The sequence below is a fragment of the Geotrypetes seraphini genome, chromosome 1, assembly GCF_902459505.1.
Source record: "Geotrypetes seraphini chromosome 1, aGeoSer1.1, whole genome shotgun sequence".
Classification (NCBI taxonomy): Eukaryota; Metazoa; Chordata; class Amphibia; order Gymnophiona; family Dermophiidae; genus Geotrypetes; species Geotrypetes seraphini.
The window spans coordinates 17,994,807-18,018,021 of NC_047084.1; the positions used below are offsets into that span (position 1 = coordinate 17,994,807).

The 23,215-nt window shown below is 43.1% G+C and overlaps 1 protein-coding gene across 1 annotated transcript in view; it reads left to right on the forward strand.

The window, feature by feature from the left end:
* The window catches only part of TMEM167A (transmembrane protein 167A), a 59,038-nt gene that overhangs the window by 27,946 nt on the left and 7,877 nt on the right, over positions 1-23,215 (forward strand). Inside the window, exon 2 of the mRNA XM_033923691.1 lies at positions 17,750-17,859. Within this exon, the coding sequence (XP_033779582.1) occupies positions 17,750-17,859 (110 nt within the window). The remainder of the gene's footprint in view (positions 1-17,749; positions 17,860-23,215) is intronic.

Below are 23,215 nucleotides of genomic sequence, written 5' to 3' on the forward strand. Positions count from 1 at the left end.
AAGATAGATGGGAGAATTGAACTTGGTAGAGGGGGGAGATGGACTTGGGTGAGATCATGGAGAGGGGAGATGGGGGGAAGGATTGAAGAAATAAGCATCTAAAAACAGGAGCGGGAGAGAGATGGTGGACAATGGGATTTAGGAAGGGAAGGAACAGGAAGGAAGAGAAGTTGGACACAAGAGATGGTGAGGGGATAGAGATACTGGATAGGCGGGTAGTTAGAAAGAGAAAGGGAGAGTTGGTGGGGAAGGAGGGAGAGATGCTGGATGACAGGGTAGTTGAGAAAAGGAGAGATGGTGGATCTGGGCAAGAGACCTTGGCAAGCAAGTTATCAGAAGACATTTGTTGCAGAGCCTGGGACCAACATGATTTGAAAAATGACCAGACAATAAAAGGTGTAAAAAAAAATAATTTTTTGTTTTGTGATTATAATGTGTCAGATTTGAAATTTGTATCTTGCCAGAGCTGAGCTAGGATTTAACAGAAAGAAGAAAAGTCTTTTTTGTTTGTTTATTTTGTTTACACCACAGCACCAGTGTGGGTAGGAAAGGGCAAAGAGCGTGAAGAGGCTATAAAATAAACTCACTAGGATGTTTGGAAAAAAACACCCAATTGTGCAGGAAAATCGAATCGAATCAAAAAATCGAGTCAATAGGCTGAATCGAATTAAAATATTTTTTCCTGAATCGGGCAGCACTACTAACGTAGTACAGTCACGTTTCTTTGTAGGACTCATTCCTTTTTTCATTTTTCTCTAGTCCTCAGGAGAAGATTCAGAACCCTTCCATGGTGACACCGAAAGTCTGTATTCTTGGTCCACCATCAGAATAATTCTAAATGCCTTGGAGGTCATTAATTTAAAAAAAAAAAAATTCTTACTTGATGACTTTGTGTGATCTCTCACTACAACCCTTTCCTAATTGTCTAGCAGGGTCGATTTACTTCTTGCTTTTACCTAGCGGAGAAGAGTTTGGAGCTGTTGCAGAAGGGCAGAGTGGATGGTCTGATTGACTTTTTCTGCCACTATGCTTCTATATTTCTGTATGGAATAATATGGGGTGCATTTTATTCTCTTCATAGTTCCTTTAATGAGTTTGGGTGCGGAAAACGTTCTTGCATGTTTCCCATTTCTAAATACCTTATTTCTCATGTTTTCTATTTCTCAAGACCTTATTCTGAATCTATGTTGGTTTCTTTCTGGACCTCTGGTATTACGCTTCTGCTCCAGCAATTCTAGTTCTACACATTTTTGCTTGTCGCCATTGTGTACTTCTCTGTGCAACACTGGGGTTTTCTCCTTCTGGTTGCCCGTTTCCTCTCATGTTTTCTGCTACTTGTGACCACTTTTCTTGAAGTACCTCTATTGCTTCGTAAGAAGATTCTGTTCAGCACCGCAACTCTGTAGGCACATTGCCACTTTTTGTTTAGTTAGGTCACTCTCAACTCTACGGTATCTCCTTACCTTCAGTTGTTGCCACTGGCTCAGGAGTAATTTCTTCAACTTTTTGGGGGTACCACACGGCTAAGTTCTGGTTTCCTATGATCCCTCTTCTATAGCACAGTAAGAGGGTACAGGAGTTCAATGACACAGGTTTGTTACTTTGTTTTTCCTGTTCACTTTCTTAGGTACATGTGTTTTTATGTGGCACTGATCTAATACTCAGTGCCACATCTATCATGGATCGTTTTTCCATTCCATATTTTTCCGTGGGTAAAATTTTATATATTTTGATTCCCAGATTTCTAATGCACCCGTTACAGGTGATAGTAGTTTAAAAGTTCAACTACTTTCCTTTTGGAAATATGCTTTCATGCGTTCAGGTCCCAATTTTAGTAGCGTTCTAACCTTACTAAGCTCCTCTTTTTCAGTACATGAGGAGCCTTTAAAAAAAAAACCACACTTTTTGTTTTTTACAAGGATATTAAACAAATCCATTTACACTTTCCTTACTAAATCTCTGAGGGGATTTTGTGTTTACTGTCATACTGCTTGTGTAATATGCTTCCCTTTCCTGTTCTCTACCGACCTTCTCGTTTTAAGGCTTGTTACAATCCTTTCTTAGCCTTCGTTAAAAAAAAAAAAAAAAAATGGAACTCAATGTTGGGATATAACAGAGCTCCTCAATCTTGCATGATTAGACTTGAGGAATTTTCCAGTTTTGTGGATGTTCTTAAAAGGAACCACACTTGTCATAGCCAAAAAGGCACCTTTTGCTATTTTGCCGTATGTCTCTTTCCTGGAATGGAACTGAGGTACCTTCTTGTTTCCAGGAGTGATGAATAAATCTATTGGGATACTGAGCCACTTCCTCATTCACACAGGTAAAATATATAGTGAACTTGAAAACTGATGGCAATTTATTCAATTATTAGTCAAGCCCAATTCCTGCCACAGTCCTCAAACAGTCCTTTCTAAGGGCAAAAGACAAAAACAGGAGGAGAATCTTGATTCATCTTGCTTCCTGGCAGGGGAAGAAGAGAGCTGGTAACTGGACTCAAAAGATGAGTCTAGAATCTTAAGAACAGCCATACTGTACTGGGTCAGACCAATGGTCCATCTAGCCCAGCATTCTGTTTCCACAGAGGCCAATCCAGGCACAAGTACCTGACAAAAACACAAATAATTTCAAGGACTACTTTGCTAGATGAGCTGGAAGTCTGTTCCCTTTCAAATAATTACCCTCTAATCACAAATACATCAATAAGATTTGATATGAAGTCTCATGAACTTCCAGATCTTTACCTTCCCTTTACATTTGCCCACCCCTGATCTACAGTCAAGTTCTAATGAATGGACAGCAGCTGCCTTGTGTTTCCTCAGAAGAGAATACTCCTTAGGATACTTGCCAGCAACCGGGTACTTCTAGCACTCAGCTTTTCACTGCATTGGCAGGCATGCTCCAGCCCTCATCTATTCATAGGCCTCACAGAAAGTGAAATCTCCAGTACACAAGTACATAAGTAGTCGCCTCCGCCGGGGCAGACCAGAGGTCCATCCCGCCCAGCGGTCCGCTCACGCGGCGGCCCATCAGGCATATTGCCTGAGCAGCGGTCCCTGACTAATTTTATACCTACCTCTACACTTATCTCTAAACCTTCCACTGCTCTTATCTGTACCCCTCAATCCCTTTGTCCTCCAGGAACCTATCCAGGTCTTCCTTGAAACCCTGTACTGTGCTATTTTCTATCACGGCCTCCGGAAGGGTTTTCCATGTGTCCACCACCCTCTGTCTTTCAAGTCTTACTCTGCCAATGGTCGGAGTGGTTAAAGCTATGGCCTCAGCACCCTGAGGTTGTGGGTTCAAACCCACGCTGTTCCTTGTGATCCTGGACAAGTCACTTAATCTCCCCATTGCCCCAGGTACATTAGCTAGATTGTGAGCCTGCCAGGACAGATAGGGAAAAATGCTTGAGTAACTGAATAAATTCATGTAAACTGTTCTGAGCTCCCTTGGGAGAACAGTATAGAAAATTGAATAAATAAATAAATTTTCATTCTTTATGGTAATTACAGTGTTCTAATATAAGATGCTGAAATACAAGGGATTTGTGTAAAAAAAAAGTCAATAACTAGGAGTAAAGTTTAAAATCTGCTTAGAGTTACACAATTAAATAAGCAGAATATCAATATTTAAATAGATGGAGTGCATTGTGCAGGTACATTTAGCTAAAAGTTAAATGGCCAATTTAAAAATGAATCTTAATTTTCCTTGGACATTTCCTACATTAGGTTTGCTTTGCTTTGTCTTGGCTTCACTGTCTTCTTAATCTTGCTTGCCTCCATCTCAAGAACATTTCTTGTGTTTTTCATGCTCCTTTATAGCTATTTGTCACTCATTTGGAACTTGTGAACTAACTCTCAGTGGCAGCTTAATATACAACTGGCCACCATAAATCGTGTGCATGGAAACTTGATCCTCAGTGGAGCAGTGCCAACTAATTCTCATGTGGGAACCTGGAAAGCGTTCCCTTTCCCTTACATCTGTGAGAAGACAACACAAGTTTATATAATTGTACTTTCACTTTTTTTTTCAGCAATGCAGTTTACTGTCCAATAGATATGTTATTAAACTCTGATTTGCCTTTGCTAGTCAATATCACCTTTGGAGAAGTCTTTTTATATATCTCTGCAGTCTCCTCAGTTACACTTCCATAAAATTGTTCCTTCTCCCTTCTATCACTATAGAAGCTGTCAAACAGCCCAGGTGTCAGAAACATGGCAGTTAACCTTTGCACTTCACAGATAGCTGCATAAGGGTTTCCGATGTGTTACTGACTGTGAGACACTTGAATCCAATTTGAATGAAATCTTAAAATTAATTGCCTTTTGGTATAATCTTTTTTTATTCTTATGTTTTCTATTTAAGTAGTATCCTGAACTATTATTTATAAAAAGGTGAGACACAAATACCAGTTCTAAGCAGAGGTCAATATTAAAGAACACAGCTTCTAAATTAGGCACTCATGTCAGATGAATTTTCAGCTGAAAATAAACACCTAAGTTTAGAATCCAAAGTTAGGTTCTTAAAACTTAAAATCATTGTTGAACATAAGAATTGCCGCTGCTGGGTCAGACCAGTGGTCCATCGTGCCCAGCAGTCCACTCTCGCGGTAGTCCCCAGGTCAAAGCCCAGTGCCCTGAGACTAACCCTACCTGCATACGCTCCAGTTCAACAGGAACTTGTCTAATTTTGTCTTGAATCCCTGGAGGATGTTTTCCCCTGTAACAGCCTCTGGAAGAGCATTCCAGTTTTCTACCACTCTGGGTGAAGAAGAACTTCCTTACATTTGTACAGAATCTAACCCCTTTAACTTTAGAGAGTGCCCTCTCGTTCTCTCTACCTTGGAGAGGGTGAACAACCTGTCTTTATCTACTAAGTCTATTCCCTTCATTATCTTGAATGTTTCAATCATGTCTCCTCTCAGTCTCCTCGTTTCAAGGGAGAAGAAGCCCAGTTTCTCTAATCTCTCACTCTATGGCAACCCCTCCAGCATCTTAACCATTTTAGTCACTCTTCTCTGGACCCTTTCGAGTAGTACTGTGCCCTTCTTCATATACGGTGACCAGTGCTAGACGCAGTATTCCAGGTGAGGTTGTACCATGGCCCGGTACAGCAGCATGATAACCTTCTCCGATCTGTTTGTGATCCCCTTCTTAATCATTCCTAGCATTCTATTCGCCCTGTTTGCCGCCAACACACATTGCGCAGATGGCTTCATTGACTTGTCGACCAGTACTCCCAAGTCTCTTTCCTAGGGGGTCTCTACAAGTCTGCACCGGACATCTTGTATTCGTATATAAGATTTTTGTTACCGACATGCATCACCTTACACTTATCCATGTTAAACCTCATTTGCCATGTCGCAGCCCATTTCTCGAGTGTGTTTATGTGCGTTGCAGGTCTTTGCAATCCTTCTGTGTCTTCACTACTCTGAATAACTTCGTATCGTCTGCAAATTTAATCACCTCGCTAGTCGCACCAATTTCCAGGTTGTTTATAAATATGTTGAAGAGCACGGGTCCAAGCACCGAACCCTGCGTCACTCCACTCGTGATGCTTTTCCAGTCTAAGTGTTTTCTATTTACCCCTACTCTGTTTCCTATCCGCTAACCAGTTTTTAATCCACGTGAGTATTTCACTCTCGATTCTATGGCTCACAATTTTTCCAAAGTAGTCGTTCATGAGGGGACCTTGTCGAACGCCTTCTGAAAATCCAGACATTTTTCTCTACCCTAAATCTACCCCTCCACACACACAGTTTTTAGGATCCTAACTGAAGTTATGCTCCTAAATAATTCTCAAAAAGGACCCCTTTGGAAGTACTTCCCCCAATCTAAATAATTCTCAAAAAGGACCCCTTTGGAAGTACTTCCCCCAACCTTTGATAACTGTTTCAGGCCTTTAGCAAAGAAATATGTGTTGCAACAGTATTTACTGTATATCATCCACTGTTGGAGAAATGGACAGCACATGCTGGTGGAATTAAATGCTGTGATTTTATTTAGAAATACCATACTTGTCTTAAAATTTTCCTCCACACAATTTCTGTCTGCTAAAATACTATAGATCAGTGTTCTTCAACCGCTGGTCTGCAGAAAATTCCTACCGGTCCGCGCAGGGCCGGCGAGATTATGGGGAACCTCCAACAGTGGCTTTATCCCTTCCCAGCAGCTCTCAGTACTTGCCAGCGCAGCAATTCACTTTGGCAGCCTTGGGGCTTTTGCTGAGTCGCAACTCTTTCTTCAGAGGTGGCGCGACCCATCAAAGGACCCAAGGCTGCCTTATTGAATCGCTGTGCTGGCAAGTACTGAGAGCTGCTGGGAGGGGAGAAAGCCACTGTTGGAAGCTGGGAAGCTGCTGGACAAGGGAAAATAAAGGGACAGCTGCTACTGGACCTGGAGGGAAGGAGAAGGAAAGATGCTGCTGAGAGGGGAGGCGGGAAAGGAGGCTGAAGCTGCTGGACAAGGGAAAATAAAGGGACAACTGCTACTGGACTGGAAGGAGGGAGAAGGAGAAATGCTGCTGAGAGGGGTTGAGGGAAAGGAGTCTGGGAAACTGCTGGACAAGGGAAAATAAAGGGACAGCTGCTACTGGACCTGAAGGGAAGGAGATGCTACTGGGAGGGGAAGAGGGAAAGGAAGAGAGTTACTGCTGGACAGGGGGAGGAGGGAAGGGAGAAGGAAAAAAAGGAAGGAAACAGCTGGCAGGGAGACTAGAGGAGGGGAAGGGGGTCAGGATGGAATAGAGAGATCAAATGAGGGAAAGGGGAGAGACAGGAATGAGAAAGTAGAGAGGAAGGGGAAGGGGGTCAGCAGATAAATAAGCAGAGAGGAACAAAGATGCTAGATCTGGTGTAGGAGAGCTAAAAATGAAAAGAGCAGTGAAGCTGGAATGAATCATGTAAAAAGGAGAGAGGGGGTGCAGGCTGGATTGAAAGGGGAGACCCCCAAAGAAGCCGATTTAATTGGACATATGCTGCACATTGAGATAAGTGCCTTGCTGCATCATATGCTTGGAACAAGATGCCCAAATCCCTACAGTGGGCTCCGCCCCTGGGAATGTTCAAGGCCCATTTAAAAGTCAACCTCTTTGAGAGTGCTTTCGACTCCTAACTCCTCTCATCTTGGGTTCTGCATCCCTTACCCTCTATATCATGTCTGTCTGTCCAAGTTAGATTGTAAGCTCTTCTGTCTATAAATCTCAAAATGTACAGTGCTGCGTACGCCTTTTAGCGCTGTATAAGTGATTAGTAGTAGTAGGATTCTTACTCAAGAAGAGCTTTCAGTATTATCATATGGACTTTTGTTTGTTCCATTTACCTCCATTTGATTCTTTTCAATTTTTTTGTTGATACAGAAAAATTTATAAGACGACTCGGTGTTCTCCCCAGAAATTTTTTCCAGCCGGGTGGCATGAAAAAGTAGCCGGGTGGGGTGGGATGGGGATATTTGGTGGTGGGGAAAATTAACCCCCTCTTTTACTAAGGTGCGCTAGCATTTTTAGCGCGCGCAAACCCCTGCGCTACATAGGAAAACTAGCGCCAACTCAATGCTGGCGTTAGCATCTAGCGCGCATGGCAATTCCTCCGCGCGCTAAGCGCACACTAAAACCACTATCAGAACTTAGTAAAAGGAACCCTAAATGTATACTATTTTTATTAGTTAATTATTATTATTATTTTCCAATGCTCAATATGACTTCCTTTTTTAAGGTTTGACACTTGTGCCAGAATATTTTTACTAAATTTAAGAAGTATTTGCCCTCTTTCAAATGGTATAGAGGTCTAAAAAAGGGAAAGGCATTAATGAAGTCATTAGGTTCAATCTAGCCATTTATTTCTGCATGAATTTAAGCAACTAAAAAAAAAAGATCAATATAGCTCATCCAGTCATACAAGAAATGACTGTACAGCAGGGGTGCCCACACTTTTTGGGCTTGCGAGCTACTTTTAAAATGACCAAGTCAAAATGATCTACCAACAATAAAATTAAAAAAAAACCCACAAAGCACACTGTACGCAGAGAAAATGTTAATTATCATTTATATTCCGCGGGTTTTCAAAGAGGTCAAGGCAGACGATTCTATGCAATGTCACCTCAGGAACTATACAAAAATAGACAAATATACCCCCTCCCTTTTTACTAAATTGTAATATTGGTTTTTAGAGCAGGGAGATGCACTGAATGCCCTGCGCTGCTCTCGATGCTCATAGGCTCCCTGCGCTAAAAAACGCTATTGCGGTTTAGTAAAAGGGGGCCATAGTGCAAAATATAGACAGCAGATATAAATTCTTAAAACAGACATATTTTGATCACTAAACTGAAAATAAAATCATTTTTCCTACCTTTTTGTCTGGTGATTTCATGAGTCTCTGTTTGCACTTCCTTCTTCTGACTATAAATCCAATATTTTTTTCTTTCTGCCCCTCCCCTTTTCTTTCTGTCTCTCTTTCTTTCTCTCACCCCTTGCCCCCCCCAAGCCATCGCGCCAATTTCTCCACTTCCCCGATTCTTTTCCTACCCCGTAAGCCACCATGCCGATTTCTCCCTGCTTCCACGAGCCAGACCAGGAATGTACAAGCGCTGGACTCACAAGACTTCACCTCTGATGTCAATTCTTACGTCGAAGAGGAAGAGCCAGGCAGCGATTGGCTGGCCCAGAACTTCCTCTCTGACGTCAGAATTGACGTCAGAGGTGAAGTCTTATGAGTCCGGCGCTTGTACGTGCCTGGCCTGGCTCAGGGAGGCAGGAAGAAAAAGATTGGCAAGGCAACGCGATCGACTCACATTGCCTTTGTGATCTACTGGTCGATCGCGCTCGACCATTTGGGCACCCCTGCTGTTATGGTATGGTATCCTGTCCTGACCTGAGGAAAGGGGTTTAGTCCCCAAAAAACTGCCTTATTTCCATTTCCTATTTATAAACTTTAATCAATAGATACAATACTACTTGATTCTACGTAAAGCAACAAAAAAAATTTTTTCTACCTTTTGTCGTTTCTGCTTTAATCATCTTGTCTACAGTCTTCTTTCTAGCCAGCATCTGTCCGCTCTGTCTTCCATGCAGCATCAGCCCCTTCCATCCACTGTCCACCCTCTCCCCGTTCCAAATGGCATCTTCCCTCTTTTTATGCTCCTTCAATAAACTGTCTATCCTGTGCCCCTTCTCTTCTCCTTTGTACATGATTGATTTCAGCTCTGCCACCTCTCCGTTTTTCTCTCTCTGTCAACACCCCGTCCCCTATGCTCTGGGAACTCTCTCTTCTCCTTTCTTTCCTTCGCACCCCACAGTCTGGTATCTTCCCTTCCCTGATTCTCTGGCATCTCACTTCTTTCCTTTTCTTCCATCTCTCCCTCTCCCTCCATGCTCTGACATCTTCTTCTTCCTTTCCCCCTTCCTTTTCCCTTGGTTTGGCATACTTTCCTCCTTCCCTCCAATCCCTGGCATCTCGTTTCATTCCCTCCCTCATCTTCTTTCTCCCTCCAGTTGGGTGCAGCAAGTCTCTCCCCCTCTGCTCCCTTTCCTCCTTCTGTCACCCAAGGCCTGGTGTCATGAACTTCTTCAGGCAGCAGCATTCACAATTCTCTGCTGTTGCCAGCTTCGGGCCTTCTTCTCTGTCGGGTCCTGCCTTCATAGAAACAGAAGTAGGCAGGACCTGGCAGAGAAGAAGGCCTGAAGCTGGCAACAGCAGTGAATTGTAAATGCTGTTGCTAGCCAAAGAAGTTCATGATGCCAGGCTGAGTACCCGGGGCAGACTGCTACTCTCCTCCCCACAACCTTCCTATCTCTTCCTCCCTCCCATCACGAGACTCTAAACAGCACTGCTCTACTCTAAGCAGGCTGCTTCAGGGCTTTCTCATGCCGTGATTCCCTCTGGCACGTCACTGATGAGGGAAGGAGGGAGAGATAGGAGAGTCAGATCGGGTTGGGGGGGTGCCCGAGATGATGATGAGGCTGCTGCTGCCAGCGAATCCAGCAAGGGTGAGGCCCCAAAGCACAGCACTGGCGGGACCCCACTGACCATTTCAAGCCATAGGCCTGTGCCTACTGGGCCTATCCTTTAATCCGGCCCTGCTTCCCCTCCCCCCCCCCATATGCCCTGACATCTCTCTCTTCCATTCCATGGTATGGTATCTCCTTTCCCTCCCTCCCATGGTCTTTGCATCTCTTTCCTCCTTTTCCTGATCTTCCTTCTCCCTCCTTCCCTCTCTCTCCCCAATTGGGTGCATCAGCATTTCTCTTCCCCTCCCCCCATTAGGTACAGCAGTATCATCAGCATTTCTCTTTCCTCCCCCCAATTTGGTACAGCAGAAGCAGCATTTCTCTTCCCCCTCCCCCCTAATTGTGTGCAGCAGCGTGACTCTTCCCCCTCCCCCTATTGGGTACAGCAGCAGCATCATCAGCATTTCTCTTAAACCCCCCCACACACACCCACACACACACACACAATTGGGTACAGCAGAAGCACCAGCGTTTCTCTTCCCCCTCCCCCTCTAATTGGGTACAGCAGCATTTCTCCTCCCATTAACCCCCCCCCCCCCCCGTCTCACACACCCGGCAGATTCGCTACAGACAAAGGCAAGTTGCAAGTTTCCCTTCGTCACTGACCTATCTCCCAAAGGTCAGCGACAGAGGGAAGTTACAACTTGCTGCTCTTGCTTATTTCAGGCCTTTCTCGTTGCCGGGTCCTGCCTTCGCGGAAACAGAAAGTAGGCAGGACCCGGCAGCGAGAAAGGCCTGAAGTAAGCAAGAGCAAGTAAGCTTCCCTCCGTGGCAGGCCTATCTCCCGCATGCTCCGGTGCTCTAATAGTCTGTGCCGGCTTCTCTTCTCTACCTCCCCCCTCCCCCCCCCCCCGACGTAACTTCCGGTTTCGGAGGGAAGCCGGGTTCGAGTCGCTTGCTGGGTTTTGTTTATTTTAAAGTCCGGCGGGAGTCTTTCGGCGGCTCTTCAGGCTACGCGTTAAGCAGTGGTGGCAGCAGGATTTGGCAGATGACAGCCGGGCGGTAATCTAAATTTGCTGGGCGGAGCGCCCGGCTGAAAAGCGCTGGGGAGAACACTGCGACTGCAGATTAATTGATCGCACTGTCATTAGACCCTCTTTTGCTTGGTATCCTCCTGGACCTTTGGACAGTGTTTTTAAACGATGTATTATATCCAGACCCCAAAATTCTACATAGTGTGCCTAAAGTTAGGTGTCTACTTACATTAGCGCACCTAACTTAACAACCCACACTCCCCCCCCCCTCTTTTTTATCAAGCTGTGCTAAAGGCCTTTAGCATGGGCCGGCGAGGTAAGTTCTCCAATGCTCATAGGAATTCTATGAGTGTTGGAGCGTTTACAGCATCAGCTCATGCTAAAAAGCTCTTGCACACCTTGATAAAAGGTGCCCTTAATTGATTAATAGGCTAAATTGGCACAGATAATTGGCACTTAATGCCTCATTGATGTTAATTGAAATTAATAGAATGTTAGGCACACAGCTTGATAGGTGCATTTCTGTAAAGGTTAGGCACCTTGTCCAAAGTGCCTATCTAAAAGTGTGCATGACTCTAGGCAGATCTTGGATTTTGGGGGGGGGGGGGGGGGGGTTGATGTGTTGTTGTTTTTTTTTAGTTATATGCACACTCCTAGAATATGGGTCAATGTGCGCCTAGCTTAGGTGCAGACATTTGGGCCAAGAAAACCTAACAAAAATATTGTGCACCTGAAGTTAAGATGCTTGACAATGCCTAATGCCACTTAGGCAGCGCTAAGTGTAATTCTTTACAGTGCATCTAACTTTTATAGATGCACTAGTTGGCACAGATTTTTTGTAGGTGACATTTATAGAATTGGGCCCAGAGTGACCCCATTTTAGTGTTTAATTCATATAACCCCAACTGACCTTTAATATCTTCTCTGCCCTTACCTCTTCAGCCACTTCTTTCTCACAACATTTGTGGGGCATCCACTGGCTGTAGTCTCTTCCATTTCCTTTATTCTTAACCCTGGGATGCTTCTAGATTAGGAGCTATGACTAGGCACCAAACCTTTTTACCAATTTTGTGGCCTCCTAGTGATCCAAAAAAAGCATCTGTCACTGTTCTGAGCAGTGTGCTTCAATTTTGTTGTCCTAGAAATGTGGCTTTCACCCAGGTTGACCAACTGTTCTTTCCATAACCCGAATCCAAAGTTGACATCTTTTTAGTACCTTCCACAGATACAAAAAAGTGGCTCTAACTCTGGACCTAGTTGAGATCATGCCCCAAAACTTTGGATATCTTCATTAGAGGTACCAACATATCCCCTGAAAAATTTCATCAATTTATGAGATGTTCGAGTGGGGAACTCTGGACCTCTTGCCATGGAATGGCCCAATATGAAGATGCCAGCTACTATGGTGGAGACAACAGAGCAGTCAGCATAGGGTTCCTGAGCGAATATGCGCTTAGGCTGGTACTGAGATCTCTTTTTAAAAAATATATATACATATTATTTTTTTAAGTTCAAATAATTTTTATTATATTTTCAATAAATGACAACCAAAATAGTAACAATAAGATCAGGCTTACATAAGGTAATAAAGGAACAACAAAACAATCAAAATATTCATACAGAAAAAGGAACAAAAGTCGTAACATCAGAATACAGCATTAATAACATATAGGGCCTTGCAGTGCTCTCAGGTAAGAGCTGTCCATTTAATAAACTCCACCTTCAGAGATAAGAACGCTATTGACCTAGGAACCAAGCAAGCCAGATAACTTAAGATAAGGCAGTTACAGCAGAGGAAAATGTCCCATTCTCTTAGAATCCACATTTTTTTTATCACTGAGATCTCTAAAAGGAAGCTGACACAGGAGAAGGGGACAGAGCCTATGAGCATTAGTTGATTGCTACTAATGAGCATATGTCATGAGGAGTGCCAGATGGATGGGACATTCAACCCTATCTCTGTGAGTCATTTGCGTTCCTCACCCACAGTTTGGAAACCACTGGTATAATGCCAATGTCAGCAAGAAAAAGTGATGGCAAAGGAATGGTGGCAATGGAAAGTAATGACCCTAGAGGCAGTGGCAAGAGGAAGAGGGATTGGTTTTGATGATAATTCTTGAGAGTTACTATGAATCTGGGCTTTAGTGATTTTTGGCTTGCTGTTTGTGTGACATTCAGTTGTTGCCAGAAAACACACTATTTGGTTCAAAAGTATATTGATTAAACATATAAATTAAATAATTTGCTTGTAAATGTAAAAGCATGAAAGAGTTGTGTGAAGTTTTCTGCACTTAATCTCTGCCTGACCTTTTTGGCATACTGTAAACAATTTCCTTTTTCTTCTAAGTGTAAGTTTATAATCCATTGTTAGTCATCCTTCCCCTTCTTACTCCCCCCCCCCCCCCCCCCCGCCCAGTAGATTGGGTAGTATGTTTAAAACTTCCAAGAGTTTCTGTCCTAATGTTGATATGTAATAATGCAGCATTGATGAAATATGACTTGATGCTTTTTATTCTGGACTGCAAGGCTGCTTCCTCAAAACATTATACCCCCCGGGGTGAATGTGTCACCAATCCAGATGTGTAAGGACTTTGAAAGGATAGGGCAGCTATCACACGAGTATGTTGCAGATTAAGAAAATTGTTACTAATGGCTGTGAAAACTTGCCTCTTAAGTGCAGCCAGAAAAGTCTGTTCTAATATTCTGCTCACATTCACTTCATTTTTGATGTACTGCAATCAGAGTAACACTGGAGAAAAAAAAACACACAGCTGCATCTGTACCATAAAAGCATACATTTTTAAATGTGGTCTATCTTTCTCCTATCCGGAAGACCTACATGTAACTCTTCATTTTTTATAAATTGATTTGGTTACTGCCTTTTTTTTTATTTTTTTTTTTGTAAACTCTGATCAAAAGAAATCTGGTTGACATTTTCAGTTTTTTTCATAAGCATCCTGGGTAGGATCTTATGAATTCTAGAAAAATACAACTTATTGGTGCATATGCTGACTTTTACCCTTCTTGCTAGTGACCCATAACTAAAGCTATAGAACAAAAGATGTGTTCTATTAGGTTGGTTCAGTTATTGTTTGGGGGTGGGATGATGTTGGTTGGATAACATGTTTCTTACTGTTCCAGCCTATGACCACTCCAATTAGATCAGCTTTCCTCTGGGTTCCAAAATTCATCTCCTTGTTTTTTTCTATGAAAGTTTAGGGATTATGAGGCAGTTACAGAATCTGATCACCTAAAAAGGAGGTGCCCCCTTAAAGATTATAACCCAGCTTCAGAGCATCTATATGCCCAAAATTGCAATTACACCAGACATAAACCTGAAGTGACTACAGTTGCATGAATGCTGTAGGGGCATGCATAACTGTCAGGATTCTGTAAGTTTCATTCTTTAAGTGGCAGTGCCTCCCATTCTCCACTCAGGTGAATACCCCCTTTCATTTATATGCTATTACACTTAATGCACCCCCCCTACAGAATAGTACTTTAGTAGCCCTGCTGCCATTTGAGGGAAAAGGTCAGTTCCATTCATATGAGCATTGGTCTTGCTTGGCTCCTGGGTTCTTTAATGGCCCCAAATGATAGCTCAGAGAGAGGTTCCAGATCTTCCAAATGAAGGTTTACCAGACCTCTCTTTGGCTCGGATAGAGTGCATATTGTCAGACCAGTGGATCTTTGAGGTAGTCAAATGGAGCTGTGCCCTGGAGTTGGCACAACCTGTGCCAGATGCCTTCATAATGTCACCCTGTGGCTCGGTGATAAAACTGCAGATAGTTGCATGTATGCTTCACTGGCTGTTACACTTGGGAGAGGTGGAGCCCCAGAATGAGGAGTCGGGCGCGCAAAGGCAGGAGACGGCCAGGGGCCCTCAGTTCTGCTTACGTGCGAGGGCCGCCTCTGATCCGCTTCCGCTCCTGCCCTCACTCAGCCCAGGAAAAAAAGCAGTGGAGCGGGAAGCACTACCGCTGCTGCGTGCCCTTCCGCTGATGCACTTTCACCCCGCCAGGACCAAGAGGCTCGAGACATGCGCGCGCAGAGAAATGTTGAGATTTCACATTCGGAAAGGCCATGCGCGTTCGTTTGGAGCCCGTCTAGGCCTCGCCATTTGCACTGGCTCTAGTGCACAAAAAGCGGCTGCCCCTCCGTGCAGAATCACCCTCAAAATGGCAACCATTTGCTTCACTATCTCCCAGAGAACCCCTTCCTCACATCAGCTGCTCTCCTCCACTGCCAATTCCAGGCTTCCTTCCTTTCATCCAGCTGCCCACTATGCCTGGAAGAAATGACTCGTCAAGGCTGGGAAATGAGGAGCCCGGAAGAGCGAAGGCAGGGAGGGAGAGAAGCCGGCTGGACTTGTTGGGCAGAATTTAAAAAGGTACGGGGGGGGGGGGCTTGCCTGAGGCTAGCTGGCTGGTTGTCCTGGAGCTGGCTGGCTGGTCTGGCGCTGGCTGGATGGTTTCGGGCTGGCTGGTTGGCATGGAGCTGGCTGGCTGGTTTGGGGCTGGGGGCAGGCTAGCTTGGGGCTGCCTACCATTAGACGTTGTAGCATGGCCGTCCCTTAGGGTTGTGGCAGAGATCAACATACAACCACAATATAGCCCCGGCGTGCTTCCCCAACAGGGAGGAAGTCCCTGTTGTAGAGACCTTACCCCGTGTGTAACAGTCAGGATGGCACAACACAGGTAAATATTCAAAAGAATGAAATCAAATTTATTTATCATTCAGTCTTGGTACAAAATGCAAAGAAAAAAGAGTCCAAAGTATCAGCAACAATTGTAACAAAAAAAAAACAAAACACTGCTGCACTCACCTCCTGAGTGTCCAGTTCATGTCCCAGGTAAGTCCTGTTACTTTGTCAATGGCAACAATAGTATAGAACACAAGATCAGTACTATTCAGTCCTTTTAGCACAACAACAAAAAAAACATATCATCACCATTCTGAGGATCTTCACTCCTCAGGTGCTAAGGAGCACAAGGATGGTGGATTCACCAAAACAGCACCTCGCCAATGCAAAAGTAACCCACTAAACCCTCCACATAGATGAAGGGCAAATCCTGCCCCCCAACCTTCAGGTCTTTTAAAACTCCAAAAAGGACAAAACCAACTGTTCAGTTACTCACAGGCTCAGCTCTGCTCATCTGCAGCCAAGCCTCTGTTTGCAGCAGCAGCCATCTTGGAACAAAAAATAAACTTCCCCCCCCCCAAAAAAAAAAAAAACCCTCAATTAACTAGCAGTTTTTTCTTTCCAGCAACCACAGTCAATTCACCACCTAGATAGTGGCACTTTTAGCCAAAAACATTTCCAGAGGCAAGCCATTCCCTCAGCAGTAAAGCAGCAAAACTAATTAAAAAAAACTTTTTCAAAACCAAACAAGCATCCACTTTAGCTTACTTCCATTGAATCAGAAAGAGGAAGTTCAGGCAGGGCATTCCATTCCATGGCCTCAGGTTCCTGGTTCTTCGGGTAATCTTCCTCTGCCTCTGGATTCTGCATCTCAACATCCTCCAGTAACGGAGATGGTGGAGGCTCCTCCAACATGGGAGCTTCCCTGGGCTGCTTGCCTCTCTGTGACAACCAGCTCTCTAAATGCTGCAGAGCTGTGGTGCCAAGCCAAGCCCTGCGCAGAGGAAGGGCTTTGTGCAGCTCTGGCTGCCTTCCAGCCTGTTTGGTCGGCAATTCCAACATGGATGCTCCTAAAGGGGCCAAACCTGATTTTCCTAGGCTATGATTAAAGTTCTGTAGGGTCTCAGCCTGAACTTCATATTCCTGTTCCTGGCCTGCAGGGACATAATGGTCAACCCTAACCAGCTTAACAGGGCAATTTCTGGGGTTCCTGACTCGTACAAGGCTGGTAGTGGAGTCGGGCTTGTGACAACATGCCCACCACTAGATGTGTCCTGTACCATGTCCCGGCCTACCACAACAGAGGGGGGACAGGGAACAGGGCACACTATTTGGTTCAGAATTTTTTTTTCTTGGTTTTTCCTCCTCTAGAGGTGGGTGCATCTCATGGTCAGGTGTGTCTTATGGAGCAAAAAATATAGTACTTGTTGCTCACATGAAAAAAATTTGCACATACCCTGCCAGTCTTAGAGGGTTATAGTCTTAGATATTGTTGCCACTACTATTTAACAATACAATTTGGTTCTCACCATAGCTCCAATTATTTAATTCAACTCTTGAATCTTGATGTCTGTTCATATAAACATAGGTAAAGTCTACAGACTTAATGAAACCACATTTTTTGTCTGGACCTTCAGAGTAAAACCGGATAGTACAAACTCCCGGCCACTATCATCTTCATTGGTCCAATTTTTATTTATTTTACTATTATTTGTTTTCTTCAATATTTAATTTTGATTTTAACTTATACTTTAACAAGAAGAGAGCCACTTAGTTTATAGTGGATTGTCACTCAACTTTCCTTCACCTCTCCCTAGAGGGAGCATTGATGGCATCCCTGAATTTTCTGTCTATTAATATAAATTATTTTCATCCTGCTTTTGTCAAAATGTAGTAGTTGAAAATGCCATCTGATGGGACTGCAGTATCTAAATAAACAAAGGATTGTTAAGGAATAGCCATTACATAGCAGGAATATGGGAAGAAATTTTAAGATATAATGTGCAAGATAAATTTCCAATCAGAAAAAAAATACAAATACACACTGGGAGTATGCCTTTAAAATGCACATTAGTAATGTAGGGAATTCTAATGTTCCTTTTATTTTTATTTTTTCTCTCTGCTTTAGTCTGCCATCTTCAACTTCCAGAGCCTTCTGACAGTAATTCTGCTGCTGATATGTACATGTACCTATCTACGAGCCATGGCTCCTAGCTTACTGGACAAAAATAAAGCTGGGTATGTCAAGTTTATTCAGTTTTTATATACTGCATATCAGAAAATACCATCTAAGGGGTTTCAAATCATGGTAAAAAGAAGTTAAAAACAATAAATAAAAAGAGCAGACTCCCACTTCCTTGTGCTAACAGGTTCTGCCTGTGTCTTGCCCCTAGAGTGAGTGAACAGATCTTGCAAAGGTTGATTCATAAGTCGTCTTAACAAGGTATGTATGTTAGGACTGACTTAAAACTTTTGACAAGAGGGTTCAATATTCAAATAGGTTACGGGGTTTTTCCAAAGTATTGGACCAGCAACATTAAATATTGAGGATCGAGTCAATTCATAGATGATTTGGTGAAAAGAGTGTATTCTCAAGAATCTAACACCCCTACTTATCTGACATCCTAGCCCTCTAATATTCTTCTTTCCCCGATCTTCATCTAACCCTTCCTTGGAGTTCCTTTCTCATTACAATTCCTATAAACCGCGCCAAGCTCCACAAATATGGAGATGGTGCGGTATATAAACCCAAGATTTAGTTTAGTTTAGTTTAGTATTAAAAGTTGATGCTGGCTGGAGCATAACATTTTGGATGATACATATATATTTCTTAGATTTGTTTCCCAGCATTAAAGCTGTTTTCAATTAGTAGTTTTCAAAAGCAGATTTGAGATTTTTTTTTTTCAAAAAGCAGAATTTGAATTGGGTGCACAAGAGAATGACATCATTGGACAGTGCCAGGTCAGAACAGCTCTTCCAGATCTAGAACAAGTACAAAGTTCTGAGTTTGCGGCTCTTCCCATGTGTTATAATTTCTTAAGCCCCCGCTTTTTTTTTCTTTGATTTGCCAAACAGACCTGAAATTAAATTATACAACACTCTGATACTAATTGTGATGTGTTATGCAAATCTTTTACAGTTACATCAGAAAATATAAAACAACTACCGTATTTTCACCCATATACCGCGCACCCGTGTAAAACGCGCACACGGGTATAGTGCACGGGGAACAGAAATTTATGTTAAAAAATTTTACTATAGCGCGCACACGCGTATACCGCGCATGCCGCCCCGACTCTCCTCTCGCCGCCCCGACTCTCCGTTCGCCACCCCGACTCTCCTTTCGCCCGCCCCGACTCTCCTTTCCGAAGGACTGCTCGCACCCCCACCCGAAGGACCGCTCGCACCCCCACAGCCTCCCCCCCTCCCCCTCCCGCATGGAGAAGCTGCCTACCGTTGTTTCCGGATGCCAGTGAGCCCAGCTGCTTCCTCTGCCAGCGGTCCCGCCCCTTCTCTGAGCCCTGCGCTACGCTGCTTCCTCTTCCGGCAGTCCCGCCCTTTCTCTGATGTCAGAGAAAGGGCGGGACCGCCGGAAAAGGAAGCAGCGCAGAGCTCAGAGAAGGGGCAGGACCGCCGGCAGAGGAAGCAGCTGGGCTCACTGGCATCCGGAAACAACGGTAGGCAGCTTCTCCATGCGGGAGGGGGAGGGGGAGGCTGTGGGGGTGCGAGCGGTCCTTCGGGTGGGGGTGCGAGCGGTCCTTCGGGGTGGGGGTGCGAGCGGTCCTTTGGGGTGATGAATCGGACGTCGGGGGGGGGGAACTATGTAAAAAATATTTGTTCAACGCGCTCACGCGTAGAACGCGCATGGTTATGCACGGTTTGTAAAATCGTGTATAATGCGCGTGTTATATGCGTGAAAATACAGTAATCTTAATTCATCTAGTTCACTTAACTCCTATTCTAAAACAGTGATGAAAGCACTCTGCATTTGCATTGCTGAACTGTCCGCATACATTATTAAATGCTCATAAGTGAGGGTAATTGACTGTATTTACTAAAACAGTCAAGTGTTCAGATTATTCTCAAAAATTTATATTAAATTTGTCTGACCCTTTGATTTAGAGGCTCATTTAATATTACCTTCTTAGCAAAGGTGTTTTATTAACTTAAGAACTATTTTTCAAATACATACATACTGAAGTAGTGGTGGAGAGGAAAACAGTGATGGAATTCGAAAAAGCATGGGATAAACATAGAGGATCTCTAATTATAAAATGAATGGTATAAATTCAAGAACTAACCCCCTCTTTTACTAAGGGGCGTTAGCCAATTTAGCATGCACAAAATGATAACACATCCATAGAATATAATGGAAGCATTAGCGTTTAGCGTGCGCTAAAATGGCTAATGCGCCTTAGTAAAAGGACCCTTAAGGCCAGTATTGGACAGACTTGCACATCTGTGTCCCATGTATGATGATTCGGTGTAGGATGGGTTGGGAAGGGCATAAATGGGAACTTGGAACATAGGGACATCCCTGGCCAGACTTTATGGTAGATGACCTGCAAACAACGGGATGGTTGGATAGGCTGGAGTGAGCTTGGAAAGCAATTCAGCAGTTGGAACCTAGGACAGTACCATATGGGCTTTACAGTCTATGGCCCAGAAATATCAAAGAAAAGAGACAAGTTAATTTCATGTATTTTTAAGGAGTCTAACTAATGGACAGACTGGACGGTCTTTATCTGCCATCATTTACTATGTTATACTAGATCCTGTGCCCCCAATCAGTTTGGATTTTACCATAACATGGTTTGATATAATTTGAAGAAGATTTGGCCAAGGTATCAAGAACCTGTTAGTGTCACTGCTTTTGATGCCTGGAATCATGAGATCCTTTTTGTAGGGAAACTTGGACATCTCTAATAGATTACTGTACAAATATGGAGCAAGAGAGATATGATGCCAAGAGATCATAATAACATCTTTTTTTTTAGGGATTCAATATAAGAAGTAGAGTGTATCCTAGAGCAGAAGAAGACAGTAGATAGGTAACAAATAAAGTAAAGTAGCTAACCTACCTGGAGATGCAGAGCACCAATGGACAGCAAGATCAGAAATAGGCTGAGGTCCAAGCCACAGCTGGTGATGAAGTCAGGAATAAAACTGTATCGGAGACAAGTAAAGTATGCTTCCAACAGATAGCATAACAGAGGCTAAATTGGAATTTAAACTCATACTGGGCACAAGTGGCAGTTTACTAGTGGGTTTAAAAAGCAGCCCTGCAGGGTATGACTCCTTTCTGATTGAAGAGCCATTGAGGCACAAGCACAGCAAATAGTTATCTAAGAGTACTGAGAGACAAGGCCATAGATCCATGTAGGAGAAAAACAAGCAGTGCCTCCTATGGGACATTTAGCACTCTGTTATCAGGATTATTAGGCTACAACCCCTTTAGCTATGTAAGTTTGAGTTCTAATGCTCCTGATTAATACATGCAACTGACACAAAAAGAAAAGAAAGAAAAACCTGATCTATAGTCAGCCATCACAAGGTTGTTCCAGTTGGAGAATTCTGGAGCTCCTAACCTCCACATAAATTTCACTCACTGCATATTTCCATGGGAGGCAAACCTATTGGACCTTTAAATCCCAATGTAATCAAGCTCTTTAGGGACTGCAGGTTTTAGGGGTTCAATTTTCATTCGCTTTTAAATTAATCACTAAATTCAGCCCATAATTAGAGATTCTTTTGATTTTTGTATAAACAAGTTTTTCTAGGACTTAAGCCTTAACATTCAGTCCTTTAATAAGAATTTATACTGGTTAATCTGCTTGTAGTAACTACCGCTAATATCAGAAACACATAAGGTCTGTTGTTGTGAAATCACATTTTCTGGCCTTAATAAACATGGAAGGTAGAAAGAGGTCACCGAAAATGTGTATATGTATTTTTCTGAGTATCTGCTGTCCGATGGTAATGCAGTGGCCTCCGAGGAAGTATATGTAGTAAGTAGCAGAAATATTTCTTCACCCCTTAGAACCTCAATGCAGATTTGTAGGCATAGGGCTCTTTTTCTATGCCTTTCAGTCTATGGCTACTATGTTTACTTTTTCAAGTAGAACACTTGGAACTACAATGCAAGTCTCATGATTCAAAAGGTTTTCAGCATTTCAGCAATTCTACACACATAGCCAGCACTGTAAACTTTTGATGTCTTATGTTTATATAGATTTTAAACTGATGTTTTGTTTTGTTGCATACCGAGTAATTTCTGTGGTAGACCTTTTTAGTTATTTAACCTTAGTGTTTGGTTTTGTGGAGGATAAACACAGTGTAAGCTAGTGTCAGGGGACTCATCACAAGAAGAATCCTAGTCACACTGAACTGAGTATTTTTTATTGTGGTTGGATGTCTAGTCAGTTCGGACATAGAAACATAGAAACAGACGGCAGATAAGGGCCCACGGCCCATCTAGTCTGCCCACCTTAATGTCCCTCCCCTACCTTTACCCTGTGAATAGATCCCATGTGCCGATCCCATTTGGCCTTAAAATCAGGCACGCTGCTGGCCTCAATCACCTGTAGTGGAAGACTATTCCAGCGATCAACCACTCTGAGTGAAAAAGAATTTCCTGGTGTCACCTCGTAGTTTCCCGCCCCTGATTTTCAACGGATGCCCTCTTGTTGTCGTGGGACCCTTGAAAAAGAAGATATCTTCCTACGCCTCGATGCGGCCCATAAGATACTTGGACATGCTAGTTTGGACATGCTAGTTTGTATAGCATCTACCATATATTAAAAAAAACATTAAAATCCTTATTTCTAATTAAATAAGCATAAAGTAATTTGTATGTTTGTGAGCTTCTCTGATTGGATAGCGCTATCAGCAACTTTTATGATATGTTTTTCAACAGCATCTAATTTGCTTTGTACAGTTTGTGTGTATTTCAGTATATACCAGCAAAACATATAATTTAACATGATTTATTACTTGTGCATAGTATATGGTTGATCTTAAAGGAAAAAAGCAAAGAAAAATATCCTTTCAAAATATTACTCAGTAATTATCTGTTCCTAAGTAGGTCATTTGTAGTTCTGTTTATTGACATAGGCCTTGATTTTATAAAGTCTGCCGAAAGTTAGACGTCTACATTGGTGCGCCTAGCCAACATAGGCACCTAACTTGAGTAACAGGCTTAATCAGTGCTGGTAATTGATGTTAATTGGAAATTGAAAGTTAGGCACACAACTAGCTTGGTGTGATTTTATAAAAGGCACCTAGTGCAGAGCACATAGTTAAGTGGGTGTGGTTAGTGGCAGATCGTGGGCGTGTTTTTTTGAGTTGGGCACCATTGTGTTCCTAACTTAGGGGCAAGCATTTAGACCATGAAAACCATGGCAATAAATAGAGTGCTTAAACAAATACCTTCTATAATCACAGCTCAACTTGCAATAATATTGTATTTAATTAAATATTGTGAAAACCTCAGACCCAAAACCCGTGACTGGTGATAACACCAAACTGGGGTTCATTGGGGGACCATCATCGTTTTTCACTATCCCCTTACCATCCAACTAGATATTGCATAAAA